This window comes from Castor canadensis, chromosome 18 (genome assembly GCF_047511655.1).
Source record: "Castor canadensis chromosome 18, mCasCan1.hap1v2, whole genome shotgun sequence".
In the NCBI taxonomy this organism is placed as follows: Eukaryota; Metazoa; Chordata; class Mammalia; order Rodentia; family Castoridae; genus Castor; species Castor canadensis.
Genome location: NC_133403.1, coordinates 6,610,964 through 6,632,376, shown reverse-complemented (window position 1 = coordinate 6,632,376; position 21,413 = coordinate 6,610,964). Strand labels below are relative to the sequence as shown.

The 21,413-nt window shown below is 39.5% G+C and overlaps 2 protein-coding genes and 1 gene segment (V, D, J or C); all 3 read right to left on the bottom strand.

Annotated features, from left to right (window-relative positions):
* LOC109684467 (immunoglobulin lambda-1 light chain-like) overlaps nucleotides 1–21,413 on the bottom strand; it is a 781,398-nt gene that overhangs the window by 382,823 nt on the left and 377,162 nt on the right. The gene's annotated exons all lie outside the window — the stretch shown is intronic.
* LOC109700872 (immunoglobulin lambda-1 light chain-like) overlaps nucleotides 1–21,413 on the bottom strand; it is a 522,506-nt gene that overhangs the window by 399,859 nt on the left and 101,234 nt on the right. The window lies entirely within an intron of this gene.
* LOC109677518 (immunoglobulin lambda variable 8-61-like) lies at nucleotides 9,337–9,893 on the bottom strand. The segment is given in 2 exon segments: nucleotides 9,337–9,656; nucleotides 9,755–9,893. Coding segments are annotated over 2 exon segments (366 nt in total).

The window sequence follows — 21,413 nt, the reverse complement described above, 5'->3', positions numbered from 1 at the left end:
ACCCTCTTTATCTGTCTCAGGCATCAGGCAGACTTCCCCAAAAGTCCACTGAATCTCTTCTCTTCAGGTAACCTAGCTTGTCACACTGCCTTCATCTCCCCTTCTGCTTTTTACATCTTTAGTGCAGCATCTGAATGTTCATTTATAAACTTAAAACAGATTCTTTCTTATAAACCTCCAAAGATTCCTCTGCCTACACTCATTCTGTCCTGACACATCATTTTCTCAATATCAGGGCATTCTCACCTTGGCATCTAGGACTGTTTCATCACAATGAGAAAAATCATCATGTGAGGTTGAAGAGGAGTGTATTAGGGTTCCAATCTGGGGGGATGTGGCCATATGCAGCAGAACACGTTCACTGTATTGTGCTCCAAATCCTGACTTTTGATAAGAAAATCATTTTATCAGTTGTCTTCTCCAAGATATGGATGCTGCAGAAGAAAGCCAAATCACTAACAAGCAGGTTTTGTCTGACTTCCTCAGTGGCATGGAACACTATGTGAGCAAATATGCTTTCCTAAGTAATGGTGTATTAATCAGCCTATAGCCATAAGATAGTGAGGGAGGCTGTGCTCACTGACCTGGAATATGAAAACTCTAGTCAACGTCCTTCAGGGTCTAGTCCTAGTATGATATGGAGGAAATTGGGTCATTATCATAAAGTTGCTGCTACCAGGGTTCATCCCTATTCCCAGCAATGCTTCTGCTTCCAGTAAGGGAGATTGTGACTCTGCCCCACAGGTCAGTAAGCAAAAGATGATTGATAAGCACAGACTGAGCCCCAGAATGTGAATGTCAGGGGAAAACACAATTAAGGAGATAATTTAGTTGAGAGAAACATGTTTATTGTAAGCTATACTTTCATCCTCAGAACCAAAACCAGTTTTCAGTCATCTATGCAGTAAATAGAAAGAAGAGAAAGAAGGAATCATATCTCACTGGAAAATTCTATATAGGTCTACATAGTGAGGCTCCTCACCTGGGAGGACTGAGATTCCCAAGCCTCTCTTATTCACAACAGCAGTGAGAGGTCAGGAAGGAACTCATCATACAAACCAGAATCTAACCTGAATATAGAAGCTCAATTATGGGTCTGGAATATGAAACATGCTTGGAAAACTGATCCTGGGAGGGCACAGACCCTGGTGATGGGTTGTTTCATATTTTCCAGGATCCTAGGAGAACATACTTTCCAGGCCCAAGTGAATAAAGGATACATGGTTCCAGGCCAAAGTCATGTGGTGTCTTTTAGGTAGATCTGTATAACAGATGCCTACTGACAGTGCACAGTTGCCTTCCACCCAGACATGCACGTTTTATCTTCTGCACTTTCTACTTTACTTTCATAAAAGAATGGATGTATTTGGGTGCTGGTGGCTTATGCCTGTAATCCTAGCCACTCAGGAGGCAGAGATCAGGAGGATTGCAGTTCAAAGCCATCCCGGGCAAATAATTTGAGAGACCCCCATCTCAGATAAGCCCTTCACAAAAAAGAGCTTGTGGAATAGCTCAAGGTGTAAGACCTGAATTCAAATCCCAGTTCACAAAAAATAAAAAAAGAATGGATGTAGGCAATGCCCATGCATAATGCAATTTAACCTCTTGTCTCTACACAGCCATATCCTACCAGGACTCACCTGTTCTTCACTGGACTGTGCCATTCCTGTGTGAACACAGAGTGAGAAGCTGTTTTGGTGTTTTTGGAAAGACATTGGGACAACGGCAGTCACCTAGTCCCACCTCCACAAGAATCTCAGAAGGAGAGGCTGGAACAGTGAACATGGGCAGAGGACACTGACATGGTTACTCATATTATCTTCCCCATGATTCTCAGGGTAGCTCCATGCCCATTTACATTCCAGTTCCTACCACATCATGTCTTTGTTCACTCTCTCAACCCTGTTGAATTGGTCGGTATGTTGCAACTTTCAGTCCCCTCTTTATGTTTCACATCTATTTTGCTGGGACCTCTGGCCTTTTCCAATACCATGCATTATGCAATTCTAATTGCCTCTTTGCATAATTCTGGTAACTTAGTCATTATTCTGATGACTATACAGGACACACACATTGAACAGACATAAACTGCTGGGCACAATATATCTACCTGGGTCACCCCAAATGAAATTCTTTCTTGCTTCTCTTACATTCTTGACGTGGGCCAGGCATGGACAATCCCTTTCAGGATAGTGAACCCTAATATCCTATGTATCAAGTTTTACTATCACACAATTCCTTGGAAGCAGATCTTGAAATATTATCTGAAAACATAATCCTCAAAATAATTTGTGCATCCATTAGGTAACTTTCTCTAAAATGGCCTCTCCCAGCACAATGTAACCACTGCTGTCTGGAGGGATTAATAAACTGGACACAGCAGAACTCAGCACTTCACAAGCACAGAACCACATAGGAAAACATCCGAAGGCATCTCCTCTGTAGGCTCTGGGGAGATGACATGCAGCAGATTAGAACATGCCTTGGCCTACACTACACTTTTCATTCTTCTAATTCCCAAAGAACTGAAATGCATTTCAATAGCATCCCAACCAAACAGTAATGTGGGAATGATGCTTTGCATTATTTTTGTGAAATAAGCAGGTTTTACATTGAAGAGCCACACGTGAATGTACCTCATAAATTGATTTCTTTCAACATCAGTGGCAAAATCCATGTAATGCAGGTACAATTATACTTATCTATATACTGATGGAGTAAGAAATAAGATCATAACAATAATAATCTATTATAGCATAAAAGCCTCAAAAACCAGATGCACCTAGGGTCCTGAATGCCATGGGATTTCTTCTGTAAGATCAAGTACAATTCACCAAAGCCCAAAAGGGTGCCAAAAGAAGTCTACAGAGTCAAATCAGTCATAAAAGAAGAAGGATTCTTTATTTTCCCATGGACCTGAAGCACTATATGAGCTTTGAGGCTGCATCATAGTCATTATTGACCTCATCACTGGAGTCCAGTGATGGTTAGACTGGCCAAACTGCCAGACTTGGAGCCAAAGAAGCAATCATGGAAGCTGAGGGTCTGTACCTATTGCTATAATGAGTTTGTGGGATGTTCCCTAGAACTGTTAGTATCAATGCACGTAACTTCCACAGAAGTTGCTGCTGCTTCAAGCACAGGAGACTGTGACTGTCTCTCCAGGGTTCCCAGATTCTGAGGGTGGCTGATTCAGCAGAGATGGTGCCAAAGATAATGGAAGTGGGAAATGTACAAGTATATTGATTTGTGGAATTCACAGGAGAAACCAGAGCTCATGTTCTTTCCAGGCCCTACCAATACCCCACATCTAGGCCCCTGTGCAATAATTGGGGAGCTGGACTGACAGAGGAGGACAGGTGGAGGCCATCCATGATTCCTGCCTTCTATGACCTAGAGATGAGAGGTGCTCCCTTGCCCTTTTCATTCTCTGAAAGGGCGTTTGTCCATTTGTACTAATGAGGATCCTTAAGCATTTTACTCACACTCTGGACCCTAAACAGAAACCTGCTCCCAAAGATATCACAGTGCTATAGCTATAGAAGCGTGTGGTTGGAAGCTTGTGGTGGAATGAGTCAAGTGAGTTGAATTAGTGATTCCTGAGCACAGGCATCAGGCAGGGCCATGTGGCTCATTCCAGCTCTCATCATCTCCAGCACCTCAATAATGGGCTCCATGAGGTGTTCAAGTGCAGGCACTTGATCATGTCATATGGTGAGCACTGGCACTCAGAGTCAGCCCTTCTTTCCCAGTGATATCTTAACGGACTCTGCTTCAAAGTAGGCAGGGAGGTCTCACTGTGGCATCCCACATACCTCAAGTGTCTTCATCCTTATGCTGTCCTTAGACTGCTGAGAGGAGAAATCTTTCTAGAACCAAATTTAATGTTTATTGGCCAGGACTCATGAGGTCTCTATTGTGAAAATTTCTCTCTGATCAGGATGAAGGTGACAAACATGAAAGTTTTATGGTTATTATCCATGAAGGATATTGGCCAGTGTTTCTGACACTCTGAAATTTATTTTTAAAAGTTTTTCCAACCTCAAAAATGATAGTATATTTATAAATGTGTTTTGACCAGTATTTTCCACTGTATCATTCTCCTCATAATGTATCAAAATGAAAACTATTTTATGTTTCATATTTGTTTACTTTATAAGAGTTGTGTGCTCATTTTCAAACAAAAATACACTTTCATTCTTCTCTTGCTTTTGCACTGAAATGCACCCAGATGTGCACCAACAATTTCTACTGTGTTTGAAGAGTGAACTTCCTTGTAGTTCAAATATTTCTTTTTCTCAATCATGGAGTTTATCATGACATATTTTCCTTGTGGATCCTCCATTGCTCAAGTTCCCTTTCCTTTATTAAATAATGTGCTATCGGTGAATATTAGGGTTATCGCCTTACAAGAATTGATAGGGTATGAGAAACAAGGAGATATGTATTATTTAATCAGTACTGGGTAATGACAGATACTTACTAATGACAGTACTGGTTATACAGAACTGGGTAATGACAGATGCCCCAGGTAGGAAGCTGAGGAGAGTCCAATGTGGTGGATTCAGGGAAATCTGCTCAGGGTTCACAATAGGTGTACTTATGCCCTTAGGGGCTGAATCAGAGTGCATCTAGAGTAAGGCTTACTGTCACCCTGCCCAGCACAGAGGAGGGTACTGTGACAACTTCTCTGTGAGCAGAACTCATGAAGGGGAGAATCCCAGCAAAGAACATGTTGTGAGCTAGGGAACAGCTTGTGTGATGGGAGAAGAGGCTCAATATGTGGTGTGTGAAAGGTTCAGAGGATCTTATGCAGAGTAACTGGGTTTGGTCCTCACCTGAGAAGACAGATGAAGAAAGGACACCAGGAAAGTGTGGTAAGCTGAGCCCTGGCTATAATGACTTGAGACTTCTCTTCCATTCATCCTTCTGAGTAGACGAGACATTCATGAACACTTTTTCTGCTTTTATCATCTCATGGTAACTATAAATTTTAGATTATTTTTCTAGATGAGTGGTGTTGTGCTTTGTTTAGGGAGTGATGTTGGGGCTAACATTTCTTAGATGGATATATCCAATAAACCTGAGATGGGGATACTCCAATTTCCACTGGTTGGGAAAAATCCTGTGGCATCATTGAGCAAGTTTTGAGAGTGTTGTGGATATTTCTATCACAGCTATGTTTAAACATAGGAGTCCAAACATAGAAAATGCCTAAGTCAGCACAGGGTTTCAATCCAACACCTGCCTGTGAATTCTTTCCCTCTGGGGCCATATATTCTCATACACCCACTTCCTAAAACATCCTTGAACTCTTCTTTAACGTAGTGTCAGTGCCTCCTTCCCACAAAAACGTGCTGAACCTGAATTCTTCCAGTAACCTAGTTCCTACATCTCCCCCTACTCTTTTCATCTACTCTGTAGCATTTGAACTTTTCTTCGTGAGCTTAAATTCAGATTCTTACTCTTTCTTTTCAATTTTTGGAGTATCCTATGCCATTTTCTCTTTACTCTGTCATAGCATCTTTTTGCTGGAGATATATTTACATGATTTCCTTCTTTCTTCAAAAAAGTGTCATATCCATAAGCACAAAATCTTTTCTTTCTTGTTCAGATAGTACTCTGCAGACTGATAGCTGGGGCTGGCACAAAGTAGGTGTTCACTCTCTGATATGGCTGGACACAGTGCTTGACACCTGCTTGTCCTGAGGCAGTCACTATGGATGCTCTTTTTCTTGCTCTCTTCTGACACATCATGGACCCAATTTCACAGTTGCTGATCCTACAATCTAGAATTTCTGATCATTGTGATAAAATACAAAATGTGTTGTTGCAAATGATGAAATTTTAGTAAAGATTTGATAAGATGAGGCCTATTGTGCAGTTTCCTGTAGTGCCTCTGAAACCTGAATTCTGACAAAACAAACAAGGCTAGTCACATGACTTAGCCAAGGCTTGGGTGCCATGTCATTCAGCTCTTCTCTCACTTCCCTGCTGGTTTGGAAATAATGTGAGCATTGTTGTTAAGTGCCCCAAGATAGAGAATGATAATCATCCTCACTCTTCCTGGCTCACAGAGATGCTCAAGGAAGACATGTTCACCAATGCAGAGGTTGAGAAAGGCAGCATCACCCCTTCCTTTTGAGGCACAGGAATATTAGGAATGCCTTACTGTCCACTTTATGCTGTCTAATGCGATGGAGCAGGGAAGTTACCAAACACAATGAACTTAATCTCATGTCTCCACACAGCCCCTGACCACCTAAAATTACCTGTTAATCTCACATTGTGGAGTAGAGTTCAATCCTGGGAACTCACTTTCCATGGTAGACATTCCATGGGAGACAGAAATGCAGGACATTTAGAGGTGAGACAGAATAGTCACCCCATTCAGAGCAAGGGGAACTTCTGTTTCTTCTATTTTTCCAAGACAGGCCAAAATATTCTCCCATTACTTTTAGGCCCTGTTATTGGGTCCAACTCACTGATTAGATTTCAAAATAGAAAAGAGAATAGAAGTATTCTCTGAATTCTGGCATAATTCTATATCAATTTAGATATCAAGTAAAGTTTTGAGAGAGAAATGAAATTAATCTTGGGGACACTTGTTATCTTTTCCCCATTCTTCTCAGGGAAAGTTTGTGTTAATTGTTCCCTAAAGGCCCATTTACTAACAACTTGATCACCAGGTTGTGGAGTTACTGGAACATAGAAGAACTTTTAGGAGATGGGTTACATGGCAGATTAGGTCTTTGATGGCGTGATCCTGTAGAAGAAATTAGATGCTTGCCATTATTTAATCCGTTTCTTTTGCATTTGCTTGCCATCATGTTTTATACCTTTGGCACTGAGCCCAAGGCAACAGGATCAAGTGACCATGGAGAGAAGACTCTGAAACAATGAAACAAAATAAATCTTTCTCTATTAATAAATGTTCTAAGGTGGTTTTTCCATAGCAGCTGAAAGATGACTAACACAGGGATTTCAACAGTTGGCCTCAGGTCACTGATTTAGCATGGGTCAGGAGCAAGAGGGAATGGAGATATACTAAGAGGATATCTCATGTCTGAGGGCCTTCAGAGTATGTAAATCAGGACAGAAGGGATTTCCCAAGGCTTCGGGGCCTGAATATAGCAAGAGCTCCAATGCACTGATACATCCCAGCTTAACTTCACATGTTGGACCACGTGAAGGATCACACAGCAGGCAGAAGGGCACAGCCCCTATTCTCAGGGTGGGTACAGTGTTAAATCAAATGGTGATGATCTAAGAAATGCTACCCTATGGCCTCCCTCCAGGGGATCCTGAAGGGAGAAAACAGGTGAATGATGCTCTTGCCTGGTGCCCAGCATCTGATCTGCCTGCAGGAAGCAGACCCCTCAAATAAGCACCAGAACTACAGGGCTCACTCAACAGAGCTGTGGTATGCAAGATTTTTCCACTCCAAGTCTTTTCCAGTCTGTCTTCACCAGTAGCCCCCTTCTCCAAAAGCTCTTTCTTATCTAACAGCTTGTTATCTGCTTCTCTGAGCCTCCGTCCTTAGAATGTGTTTTGTAGAGAGAATTAATCCAAGATGGAAACCTCACCTCACATATAAGTTGTTTGGTAGAATAATTGTTAAAAACTGTAGAAAAAGTTTCTTTAAAGTTAAGAAGTTAAAAATAATATATTCCTGCATGTTTATAATACATATATATATACACCCACACACATATCTATATGCACACATAAATATAGGAATATTTATTTACCATATGTGAGAGAGAGAGAAAGAAAAATTCTCCCAAGGTGTTTACTTATTCCTTTTCAGGTGAAAAGTGTGAGAATCTGATTCAGATTATATGAAGGCATCTCAAATACTAGTATGCTATATGGACTGGATATTAAAGAGGAACTGAAGGAAAATATTTCATATTATTGTTCTGATGCTTATATTTATCCAGCAACTGAAGACACTGAAGGAACCATGTGCTCAGAGGCTTGGTTTATGCAGCTACTAGTTCTGATTGCACACTAGTACCTACAAGGGACTGTACATCTGGTGTATACTTTCAAGAATATATTGTGCACACCACTCTGTCCTGGTCACTCTGGGAAGTCCATGGATTCCACCTGATGTCTTCTCTGTACAATGAAGAGCAGCCTCAAGGTTTGCCAAGAGACACTTTCAGAGCCTGGCATGGACCTCTGCTGAACTACCTTCTTCAGAGTAGCTAACAAACTCAATGAATCTCAGTCTGTGATTTTGTTTGAAATTTGGGGTAATTTCAACCCATAATCATGTTGTATTTTTGTATCAATTACAATAGTATTTAAATTACAAAAGAGAAAGCTAGAATTCTTGAAAAATACATGAAAGATACCAATGATGTGTACACATAAATGAAGTACCCATATAATATTTCCTTTCCTTCTAATGATGTATGACCTCAACATAACGACATGTAATATATTTTTCCTAGGTGCAAAGAAGAATAAATCCAATGAATTTTCCTCAAACGTTTAAATGTTCACTTGCTCAGTACAATATTCAAGTCAATAGTGATCTGCTCATATCTATGTCTACCTTTGTGTTCTGCTCATTTGTGTGTCCTGCAGCCAGTGACTAAATAGCTTTTAGCAGTGTCTAGAGGGCAGTCCTTCATGAGATTTAACTAGTACTGAAAATATTCATATGATCTTATGATAACATGCTGTAAAGTTTGTTTGTAGAAATTCCTCCCATATTTTATACTAAAGTTTTAAATTGCATCATTCTTCTTGAATCAGTTTGATATGTTAGCCTGACTGCATTTTACATACAGATCCTAAAAGTAGAGTGTTCTCCAAACATGAATGTTAATAAAATTCCTTCAGAATCTTGTGAATACAGATTCTTGTGTACAATCACAAGTTTCTGACTCAAAATGAGAAGGGGAATGGCCTTTCGATGAGATGAAAATTCCATTTCAAACAGAAATAAAGTATTAATTGGATCTTCAGTTTCACATTAATGAATGAGAAACTATGTTAATAGGTTTTGAATAAGATGATTCTTGAAGGTAAAGGAGGGGATCTCTGAGTCTTACTGTTGTTTTTCATTTTGGAGGGAGGTGTACTCCATTCCATTATCGTAAGCAGAGTGGGGAGCAATAGAGGAGCTATACTGAGAGATCGATATACACAGGGAGAGACAGGATGAACTGCAGGGCCACAAATTCTGGACTGGACACTGCCCCGGAGCCTCATTTCCCTATGATGGAATTGACCATCTCACACTGTCACCTTCTCTTCTGCATGGTTGTGCTGATCCATTCTGAGAATATGAACAAGTTTTTGTATCACTTCCCCATGGGTTTAGATCACTGTGTAAATGTAACTTCCCATATACAGTGCACAGTAATAATCAGCATCATCCTCCATCTTAGCCCCTGTGATGGTGAGGGAGGCTTTATTCCCTGTGATGGCACCAGAGAAGCGATCAGAGACCCCAGAGGGCCGGTTGTTTGTGTTGTAGATAAGGCTGTAGGGAGCTTGGCCTGGGATCTGCTGATACCAGCTAGGGTAGTTACTTGCAGACACTGATCCAGAATTAAGGCCACAGGTGAGTGTTACTGAACCTCCTGGAGAAACCGACAATGATGGCTCCTGGGTCACCACAGTCTGAGAATTCACCCCTAAAACAAACAAGAGAGACAGTTATTGATATGCAGAGAAGCATCACCCTGACATCTTGCTTTTATGTGATCTCCTCTAGAGTGTGAGTCCCACCGACCTGAGCAATAAGTGAGGAGAGCAAGAAGAAACATTATTCTGGCCATAGTGGGAAACTTAACAAGTACCAGGTGTTCTCAAACCCCTCAGCTTGAGTTTGACGTTCTCAAGGCCTTTTCAGGGCTGCTCAAAGACATTGAAGGATCTTCATGCAAATCAGTTTCCTCTCTCTTTCTGCACTAGTGTTTGACCTGATGTCCCAGGGGAGAGGTCTTGAAGACTCAGAGGGTAGAACATTGCAGACCACTTTGTACAAGGGGACATAGACATTAAGATGGGGGTTGATGCCTTTCACCAAATCAGCTGCTTCATACCATTATTGACTTCAGGGTCAATTCATTGTCTATAAGGCCTACTGGAGTAGATAAAAAAGATACATTATCCTTATCCTATCCTGTTCATCTACTTTATAACAAACTGTTCCCTGCTGTTGAACTTTTCTTTCCTCCAAGAGAAATGAATGCATATTTTATTTGGAGGCGACTAACAGGTTCCCCTTACTCCACAGAGACCCTACTTGGACCCTAAAGAGCAAGGCTGGAAACTCTCACTCTATCTCCTACTCACTCAGTCCTTGAAAGTATCTTCATGAGCTCCAGTATCACCACAAGGCTTGGTACAGGCACATAGAACAGCACTACAAGTCTTCCAATGGCTTTTGTCTCTGCTCTAAGAAGACATGGATCATGCGGAAGGGCTTAAAAAACTACACATTTTCAGTAGAATGTTAATATGATCACCAGGAAATTATGAGATTCCTCCCAACATCCACTATAATACCAAAGAAAAACAAGTGTCTTACAATCAGAAAAAAAGATAACAGTGTTTCTGAACAAATCAGTGTCAATATCCTGAAGCATTTTCAAACACCCTGTAATTTATCAGTTTCCTAATTTGTGTATCAGAAAGGAAGGTCAAGGTGATATATATTTGAAGGCATTATCTCATTTCACAAATATTTACTTTAAAGTATATTATGGAAAATTATTAGAAGTACCTGCTACAATATATTTGCATGAATTATTTGTGTTTGTATATGCTTATTCCTGTGTATGTCATGTCTATGTATGTGAATAGGTGTATGTGTAATATAATAGCTAAGGAGAATGGTACAAAAAAACAATATAGAAAGAAATAGAAATGGTAATTGGAAAGAAACCTTAACAATATTAGTTTTCAACATTCATTGTAAAATCAACTAAATTAAGTGACAAATACTTAAACTTAAATACTTAAAAACTTAAGACATGTTGTCTTGAAAAAGGACAAAGAAAATCTTAAGTCACATATTTCTTCAACAATAAACTTGGAATTATAGTTAACCAACAGGGAATTCTGATTCTGAGAGAGCCTTGGGCAACCTCTGCAAAATTCTCACAAATCCCCAACGCACAATGAATCTGACCACTTATTTTTCTGGGAACATTATCATGGAAAAGAGGAGCTGGAGCCAGTGAAAAGACTGAGAATCTGGACATGGGTGAATATCTTAAAGTACCAGGATCCACTTGACACAGGTAATAACTTCCTCTGGGTTGTGTTTTTTTATCCTTCAATGACCATGCTGCTGGATGCTGCCCACTCTGGGATGCATTAGTGATGAATCTCATTCGAGTGAGTCCACAGACTTCATCATTCTCTCCAACCTGCTTCAAATCCCATGCTGTGACTCTGTTCTTGATTGTGAAATGTGACATTTGCCTCAGCATCTTCATACCAGCCTTTACTTCAGAGTCCATGTTCACCATCCTCAAAAGATCAAAAGAATAGTCCTGTTTCTGTCCAAATTTCCCTAGTGGTCAGGCCACATCTTTTTCAATATAGTATAAACTCTAATCCCTAACAAACTGCTATACTTGGTGTAATTTGTGTGTTGTCCAAAGGTCCATATGTAAAGGCTTTGTCCCAACAAACTTGGTATTGGAAGACACGGTGGTCTGTTCAATTGTAGAACCTAGTGAGAAGTTCTTAGTCTACTGGAGATGTGTCCACAAAGAGGAGTGCTACACCCCAATGGTTCTCCTGCTTTTGTGTTATTGTGACACAAAGACAACTAATACTCTTATTGAGGTAATTTTGAATTTTTGGAACTTAATTATTTTTAGTGAAAAATTAGTTTTCTGTTTGCTTATTTATTTTTCTTTTTCAACCTTAAAAGGATTAATTGTTAATGGTTTACTGAGAGTACATTGTGACATCTACAAAATTTCTTACAGTATATCACACTTTAATTTTTTCCCTCCATTACTCTCCTGTATCACTCCTCCTCCCATTCCTGGAACAGTTTTGAACTCAGGGGCTGACACTTGCTAGTCAAGGGCCATACCATTTGGGCCATTTAACCCAGCTCTTTATTTTCATTGTATATTTGAGATAGGGTCTCCTTAACCTTGCCCAGCTTAAAGTTAACAGGTGATCCTTCTGCCTCCACATCTCTAGTAGCTAGGATTGCAGGTATGTGCCACTATACCCAGCTACAGCCTTTCTTTAGGAACCCAGACCCTTTAGCTTTAGTCCAATTGCTCACCACAACTCACTACATTCAAAAACATTCATTGTCAGTTTAAAATAAATTTATTTTAGGGCATTGGAAAAACTTTATATTTTTTAAAGTTTTTTATTAGGATATAGTCATTATACAGGGGAAGATTCATAGTGGCAATTCCAATTAGACTTACATTGTACATGAGTTTTATTTCCTGTCTCTCCCCCTCAATCCCCTCCCTGTCTTATTTAAAGCAATTGCAAGAGGTTTCTTAGTTCTATTTCATATAGGTATATGAAGTCCATCAACCACATACCATCACCTTAATCTCCTTCATTCAACCTTCCCCCTCCCAATAGTACATCCTACACAATGTACTTCCCACACTGTACCTACTGACAGTGGGGATACATTGAAAAAGTCTTTTGAACATCAACTTAATCATTAATAATGTAAAACAGGACTTTACAATTAAGCCTACATTAATTGGGCTTACTGATTTCTGGGGTGTTTTTGGGGGGGAGTAGTGGACCTTCTGCTTCCTTAATTTTCTATTATTAGTCCCCAAGCACACAGTATTCCTGATTGAGGTTCTTCAGGTAAATTGACTCCTTCTGTTTGACTGTTCTCTGCCTGCCTACATATCAGTCCTGAACAATCACTAGATGAGAGAAAGAGAGTGGACTAGGAATCAAGGGTGAAAGTCAGGTCAGTGATCATGTAACTGCTGGGGACATAGGTGCGGGAAAGTCTCACTTCAGTGAAGACACTGCTTGTTGGAGTATGTAAAAAACCAGTGGAGTACTTTCCTATGTGGCCTGGCCCAGAGCACTATCCTTTCACGAACACTTCAGCAGCGCCCTCTGCTGACCACAGATTTTAGGTTTTCAACCCCTCTCATATCCAGTGCTCAGGGAAGAGCCTCCTGATATGGAAAGCATCTTTCTGACATGTTTCCTTGTACAGAACAAAGAGTCATTTTTTCCACACTTGCTGCTTGGTCCTGAAAAAATGATCTTTTCAGGACTCTCATGACCTCCATACTTACAGACACAGTGCATATGGTGTTACATATCAGCTTTACCTGGCAATTGAGGTTGATTCTAACTGTTGCTTATGGCCTTTGGGAAGCATGTTTCAAAATTTAAACTTCAGCTGTAGATAAGGTGATCTTTACCTGGTAAAAATGCTGTCTACAATGCTCTTATATGTTGACATATTTTTTGGGTGCTGGTGTTGAAAGAAACTCTTACTATCTTCTCCTTCACACCTTAATTTTTGATGCTCATCTTCTTCATGAAAATATGTTATTAGGGAAATATTCTTTCAATTCTGTCCTGCTTCCCTAGTTCAAAATTCCCAGGGATTGCAATCTAACAATATTATTTTATGTTGCCTCTGATATTTTAATGTTACTTTAGCCTAATTTCATATTTTTTCAATATTATATTTGATATAAAAATATTAGTATAAATGGAACATCTTTCACTCATATTCATTTCTCCATTACTCTGGACTAAGGAGTCCTCATGATGTGTACCTCATTTGGATGATGGCTTAATGAGTTTTGTTTATTAAGAACTCCATGGATTTAATAGCAGTTAGCGTTAAAATATTTATGTCCAGTCGCCGGCACCCAGACGGCTTGGGAAGATGTGGACCAGGTGAGCTTTGTGGTACTGCGGTACTCTCACAGACAAGCCTGGGGCAGAGCAGCATAGCCCCCTGGACAGACTGACCTCCACCTGGGGAAAAAAAGAGAAACTGAGTAATAAGCAATAAGAACAAATAAGACACGCAGGAAAGAGGGTGGGGTGCACTGAGCGCAGAATAATGGGGGAAGGGAATCCTTCCCGGGACTGTAAATAAACAAGCCGGGCAGGCCAGAGAGCCTCTGGTGGGAGCAGGGACGCACCCAGAAACCAGGAGCGGGAAAGCTTGTGAGAGTGGTGGAGGGAGAAAAACTCCATAGGAGAGGAGGGAAGACCCACTTCCCACATGAGCTGTAAGCAAACATGGCAACTGGCAGGAGCAGCAGCACCACCCAGTAATCAGGAGCAGGAAAGCTTGTGAAAGTGGAGGTGGGAGGAGAGCTGCACAGGAGAGGGAGGAAGACCCACCTCCCACATGAACTGTAAATAAACACGCAGGCCTGAGAACGTGGGTGCAGTGTTACCTTTCCCAGTGCTTGGAAAGGGGAAAGCCTGTTAGCAGAGGCTCACACACAGGAGAAATCTGAGCAAACAAAGCCTGCAGGGCCAGATGAGTGCTAAGGTCACCCCAGAGATCTGCATAAATAACGCCTCCAGCAACAGCAGGCTGACAGCAGCAGGCAGGCAAGCCACAGCTGCAGATACCATTCTCAGAACTGCCTCCAGACTCTTTATTTTTTTTTCTTTGTCTCCCTACCTTTTATGAGAGAACAACCAAATTACACCTGCTAGCTGAAAAACTTACTGAAACTGTGTTGCATTTGAACATGGGACACTTGGTGGGGATTTTTTTGTGCAGGTTTGTGTAGTTTTGTTCTACTTTATGCATCCCCTTTGATGAGATGACTACAGAACAATATCTGAGGCACCATCTCCAGGATTGGAGACTGAGATTTCACTGCATTTGAACTTGGAGGTTTTTTGGTTTTTTGGGTTTTTTTAATTTTCTATTTTTTCTTTTTATATTAATACATTTTTATAAATAGATTTTTCTTTCATTTACTTATTTTTTATTTTTATTCTCACCTTTTTTTTTATTTTTGATTTGCAATCCTCTCTCTGTCTCTCTAACTTCTGTTCAGTTTACTGTCAATTAATACACTAAAGCTCCCTCTATATACCTTTGAAATCTTCTTGTCTGATACCTTGTTCTGTTTTCTCCCTCCAGTCTGTGTATTTGTTTTCCCCATTTCTTTAACTTCTTGCTTTCCATCTCAGCTCACCCTTCCATTCTAAATCTTACCATTGTTATTATTACAAGCTAGAAAATACTTAATTGCACACAGAACAGAGACAGTAACAACACTAAAGACAATGATGGGAAGACAGAAAAAACAGGGAAACCAGTTTCTCCACAGCAAAAAATTAGTACAGGAACCAGAGGGGAATGAAGAAAACAGGTACTCAGATCCAGACTCCAACAAAATGAAGATAAACTATGCCAAAGGACCCAATGAAGCCCACAAGAATAATTTAAAAGAAGACATACTACAGGTACTCAATGAGAATTTTATAGAGATGATACTGGACAGGACCAACCAAAATGTACAGGAGACACTCAAGAAATTCCAAGACAACAAAAATAGAGAATTTGAAAAAACAAAAGAAGAAATAAGGGAAACCATAGAAGCACTGTATAAACACCAAAGTGAAACAGAGAACACGATGAATACACAGATAAATGAACTCAGGACAAAAATAGACAACATTAAAGAGGAAACCACCCAGGATATGGAAAACCTCAGAAAAAAAGAATGAAACAGAACTGCAAAACAAAACAGAAGGTCAATCCAGCAGAATAGAACAAACAGAAGACAGAATCTCAGAATGTGAAGATGAAAAGGTAATTAAAGGAAAAACTGAAGAACTATTAATTAAACAACTCAAGACCTGTGAAAAGAAAATGCAAGAACTCACCGACTCCATCAAAAGATCAAACTTGAGAATCATGGGCATCGAAGAAGGAGAAGAGGTGCAAGCAAAAGGTATGTGTAATCTATTCAACAAAATAATAATGGAAATTTTCCCAAATCTACGGAAATATATTCCCATACAGATGCAAGAGGCCTCCAGGACACCAAACAGACCAGATCAAAATAGAACTACCCCATGACATATCATCATTAAAACAACAAGTTCAGAAACTAAGGAAAGAATATTGAAGGCTGTAAGGGAGAAAAAACAAGTAACATACAAAGGTAAACCCATCAAAATCACAGGAGACTTCTCAACAGAAACATCAAAAGCAAGAAGAGCGTGGGGTGAGATCTTCCGGGCACCGAATGAAAATAACTTCAACCTCAGGATACTCTACCCAGCAAAACTATCATTCAAAATAGATGGAGCAATAAAAGTCTTCCATGATAAGCAGAAACTAAAACAATATGTGACCACAAAGCCACCACTACAAAGGATTCTTCAAGGGATTCTGCACACAGAAAGTGAAACCCAACTTAACCATGAAAAGACAGGCAGCACCAAACCACAGGAGAAGAAAAAGCAAGACAGTAGAGAGTAAACTCAACTTAGGTACACACAATTAAACCTTCAAACAACTAAGACAACTAAATGACAGGAATCACCACATACCTATCAGTACTAATGCTCAATGTTAACAGACTTAATTCACCCATCAAAAGGCACCGTTTGACAAAATGGATTAAAAAGGAAGATCCAACAATTTGTTCCTTACAAGAGACCCATCTCACCAACAGAAATAAGCATAGGCTAAGGAAGAAAGGCTGGAAGAAGATTTACCAAGCCATTGGCCCCCCAAAACAGGCAGGAGTAGCAATACTTATCTCTAACAAAGTAGACTTCAAACCTACATTGATCAAATGAGATAAAGAAGGACATTCCATACTAATAAAAGGGGAAATAGACCAAAAGGAAATAATAATTATCAACCTGTATGCACCCAAAGTCAATGCACCCAATTTCATCAAACATACCCTGAAAGACCTAAAAGCATATATAAACGCCAACACAGTGGTTGTGGGAGACTTTAACAACCCATTATCATCAATAGATGGGTCATCCAAACAAAAAATCCATAAAGAAATCCAAGATCTAAAATATGCAATAGATCAAATAGACCTAGTTGATGTCTACAGAACATTTCATCCAACTTCTACACAATATACATTCTTCTCAGCAGCCTATGGAACCTTCTCCAAAATAGATCATATCCTAGGGCACAAAGCAAGACTAAACAAATATAAGAAAACAGAAATTATACCGTGCATACTATCTGATCACAATGCAGTAAAAGTAGAACTCAACAACAAAAGTAAAGACAAAAAATATGAAAACAGCTGGAAACTAAATAACTTAATACTTAATGAAGAATGGATCATCGATGAAATAAAAGAGGAAATTAAAAAGCTTCTGGAAGTCAATGAAAATGAAAACACAACCTACTGGAACCTATGGGACACAGCTAAGGCAGTCATGAGAGGAAAGTTTATAGCCATGAATGCATATATTAAAAAGACTGAAAGATCCCAAATCAATGACCTAATGATACATCTCAAACTCCTAGAAAAACAAGAACAAGCAAATCCCAAAACAAATAGAAGGAGAGAAATAATAAAAATAAGAGCTGAAATCAACGAAATAGAAACCAAAAAAACCATACAAAGAATTAATGAAACAAAAAGTTGGTTCTTTGAAAAAATAAACAAGATTGATAGACCCCTGGCAAACCTGACTAAAATGAGGAGAGAAAAAGACCAAATTAGTACAACCAGGAATGCAAAAGAGGAGATAACAACAAACACCATGGAAGTCCAGGAAATCATCAGAGACTACTTTGATAAACTATATTCAAATAAATTTGAAAATCTTAAAGAAATGGACAGATTTCTAGATACATATGACCATCCAAAACTGAACCAAGAGGAAATTAATCATCTGAATAAATCTAGAAAACAAAATGAAATTGAGGGAGCAAGCAAGAGTCTCCCCAAAAAGAAAAGTCAAGGACCTGATGGATCCTCTGCTGAATTCTACCAGACCTTTAAAGAAGAACTGATACCAACCCTCCTTAAACTGTTCCATGAAATAGAAAGGGAAGGAAAAATGCCAAACACATTTTATGAAGCCAGTATTACACTTATCCCAAAACCAGGCAAAGACACCTCCAAAAAGGAAGACTATAGGCCAATCTCCTTAATGAACATTGATGCAAAAATCCTCAACAAAATAATGGCAAACCGAATTCAACAACACATCAAAAAGATTACTCACCACGACCAAGTAGGCTTTATCCCAGGGATGCAGGGGTGGTTCAACATATGAAAATCAATAATGTAATAAACCACATTAACAGAAGCAAGGACAAAAACCACTTGATCATCTCAATAGATGCAGAAAAAGCCTTTGATAAGATCCAACATCATTTCATGATAACAGCTCTAAGAAAACTAGGAATAGAAGGAAAGTTCCTCAACATTATAAAAGCTATGTATGACAAACCTACAGCCAGCATTATACTTAACAGAGAAAAACTGAAACCATTCCCTCTAAAATCAGGAACCAGACAAGGATGCCCACTATCTCCACTCCTATTCAACATAGTACTGGAATTCCTAGCCAGAGCAATTAGGCAAGAAGAAGGAATAAAAGGAATACAAATAGATAAAGAAACTGTCAAAATATCCCTATTTGCAGACGACATGATCCTATACCTTAAAGACCCAAAAAATTCTACTCAGAAGCTTCTAGACATCATCAATAGCTATAGCAAGGTAGCAGGATATAAAATCAACATAGAAAAATCATTAGCATTTCTATATACTAACAAAGAGCAAACTGAAAAAGAATGTATGAAAACATTTCCATTTACAATAGCCTCAAAAAAATCAAATACCTAGGTGTAAACCTAACAAAAGAGGTGAAAGACCTCTACAAGGAAAACTATACACTTCTGAAGAAAGAGATTGAGGAAGACTATAGAAAGTGGAGAGATCTCCCATGCTCATGGATTGGTAGAATCAACATGGTAAAAATATCGATACTCCCAAAAGTAATCTATATGTTTAATGCAATGCCCATTAAAATTCAATTGATATTCATTAAAGAGATCGAAAAATCTACCATGAAATTTATATGGAAACACAAGAAGCCACGAATAGCCAAGGCAGTACTCAGTCAAAAGAACAATGCTGGAGGTATCATGATACCTGACTTCAAACTATATTACAAAGCAGTAGCAATAAAAACAGCATGGTACTGGCACAAAAACAGACATGAACACCCGGGGAACAGAATACAGGACCCAGATATGAAGCCACAAAACTGTAACCAACTTGTCTATGACAAAAGAGCTAAAAATATACGATGGAGAAAAGACAGCCTCTTCAACAAAAACTGCTGGGAAAACTGGTTAGCAGTCTGCAAAAAACTGAAACTAGATCCATGTATATCACCCTATACCAGTATTGACTCAAATTGGATCAAGGATCTTAATATCAGACCACAAACTCTAAAGTTGATACAAGAAAGAGTAGGAAATACTCTGGAGTTAGTAGGTATAGGTAAGAACTTTCTCAATGAAACCCCAGCAGCACAGCAACTAAGAGATAGCATAGATAAATGAGACCTCATAAAACTAAAAAGCTTCTGTTCATCAAAAGAAATGGTCTCTAAACTGAAGAGAACACCCACAGAGTGGGAGAAAATATTTGCCAGCTATATATCAGACAAAGGACTGATAACCAGAATATATAGGGAACATAAAAAACTAAATTCTCCCAAAACTAATGAACCAATAAAGAAATGGGCAAGTGAACTAAACAGAACTTTCCCAAAAGAAGAAATTCAAATGGCCAGAAAACACATGAAAAAATGCTCACCATCTCTAGCAATAAAGGAAATGTAAATTAAAACCACACTAAGATTCCACCTCACCCCTGTTAGAATAGCCATCATCAGCAACACCAACAACAACAGGTGTTGGCAAGGATTCAGGGAAAAAGGACCCCTCTTACACTGTTGGTGGGAATGTAAACTAGTACAACCACTCTGGAAAAACATTTGGAGGCTACTTAAAAAGCTAGACATTGATCTACCATTTGATCCAGCAATACCACTCTTGGGGATATACCCAAAAGACTGTGACAGAGGTTACTCCAGAGGCACCTGCACACCCATGTTTATTGCGGCACTATTCACAATAGCCAAGTTACGGAAACAGCCAAGATGCCCCACCACTGACGAATGGGTTAAGAAAATGTGGTATCTATACACAATGGAATTTTATGCAGCCATGAAGAAGAACGAAATGTTATCATTCGCTGGTAAATGGATGGAATTGGAGAACATCATTCTGAGTGAGGTTAGCCTGGCCCAAAAGACCAAAACTCGTATGTTCTCCCTCATATGTGGACATTAGATTAAGGGCAAACAGAACAATGGGATTGGACTTTGAGCACATGATAAAATCGAGAGCACACAAGGGAGGTGTGAGGATAGGTAAGACACCTAAAAAATTAGCTAGCATTTGTTGCCCTTAACTCAGAGAAACTAAAGCAGATATCTTAAAAGCAACTGAGGCCAATAGGAAAAGGGGAGCAGGAACTAGAGAAAAGGTTACATCAAAAATAATTAACCTAGAAGGTAACACACATGCACAGGAAATTAATGTGAGTCAACTCCCTGTATAGCTATCCTTATCTCAACCAGCAAAAACCCTTGTTGCTTCCTATTATAGCTTATACAACAAAATTAGAAATAAGGGCAAAATAGTTTCTGCTGGGTATTGAGTGGGTAGGGGGGAGTGGGAGGGGGCAGAATGGGTGGTAAGGGAGGGGGTGGGGGCAGGGGGGAGAAATGACCCAAGCCTTGTATGCACATATGAATAATAAAAGGAAAAAAAATTTATGTCCAAAACCACTGATATTTACCCAACGTCATTTCAACTGAATGAAAAGGAAAATCACTGGAACTTTTGAGTACACTGAGCATGTGAGGAGTCTCAGAGCTTTGTCCTTGTTGGAGAGGGTTCACTCTGCACTGTGGATTAGAGGACGCCCTTCAGGTAACCAAAAGTGGAGCTTGTGTTCATCGTGGGCAGAGACAGGGCAATGATGCCTAAAACAGAAGAATGGAGAGTTTTATTTCAGTTTATCTTAGAATGGGAGAATTCTGTGACTAGGGGCATGTAGCCTGCTGTGTGACAGTGGCATTCAGCTTAATTTTCAGTTTGGATCCTAGAGGAGATAAAAGAAGACATCTTGACAAACTTAGATCCTTTGATGAAGACTGAATTTTTAATGGCCAGTCACTAATGTCTGAGGTCACAGGCTTAGGTATTCTTACAGGAAGTCCTTTGTACCAGTCCCTATAGTAACTATAATGATGTGTTGCTTCCTGTGTAGAAGAAACATACCTCAAATATGTGCACATTGTGTGCTTCACAGGGTCAGTTATACATACACATACAATGAAATATCTGCTTATTG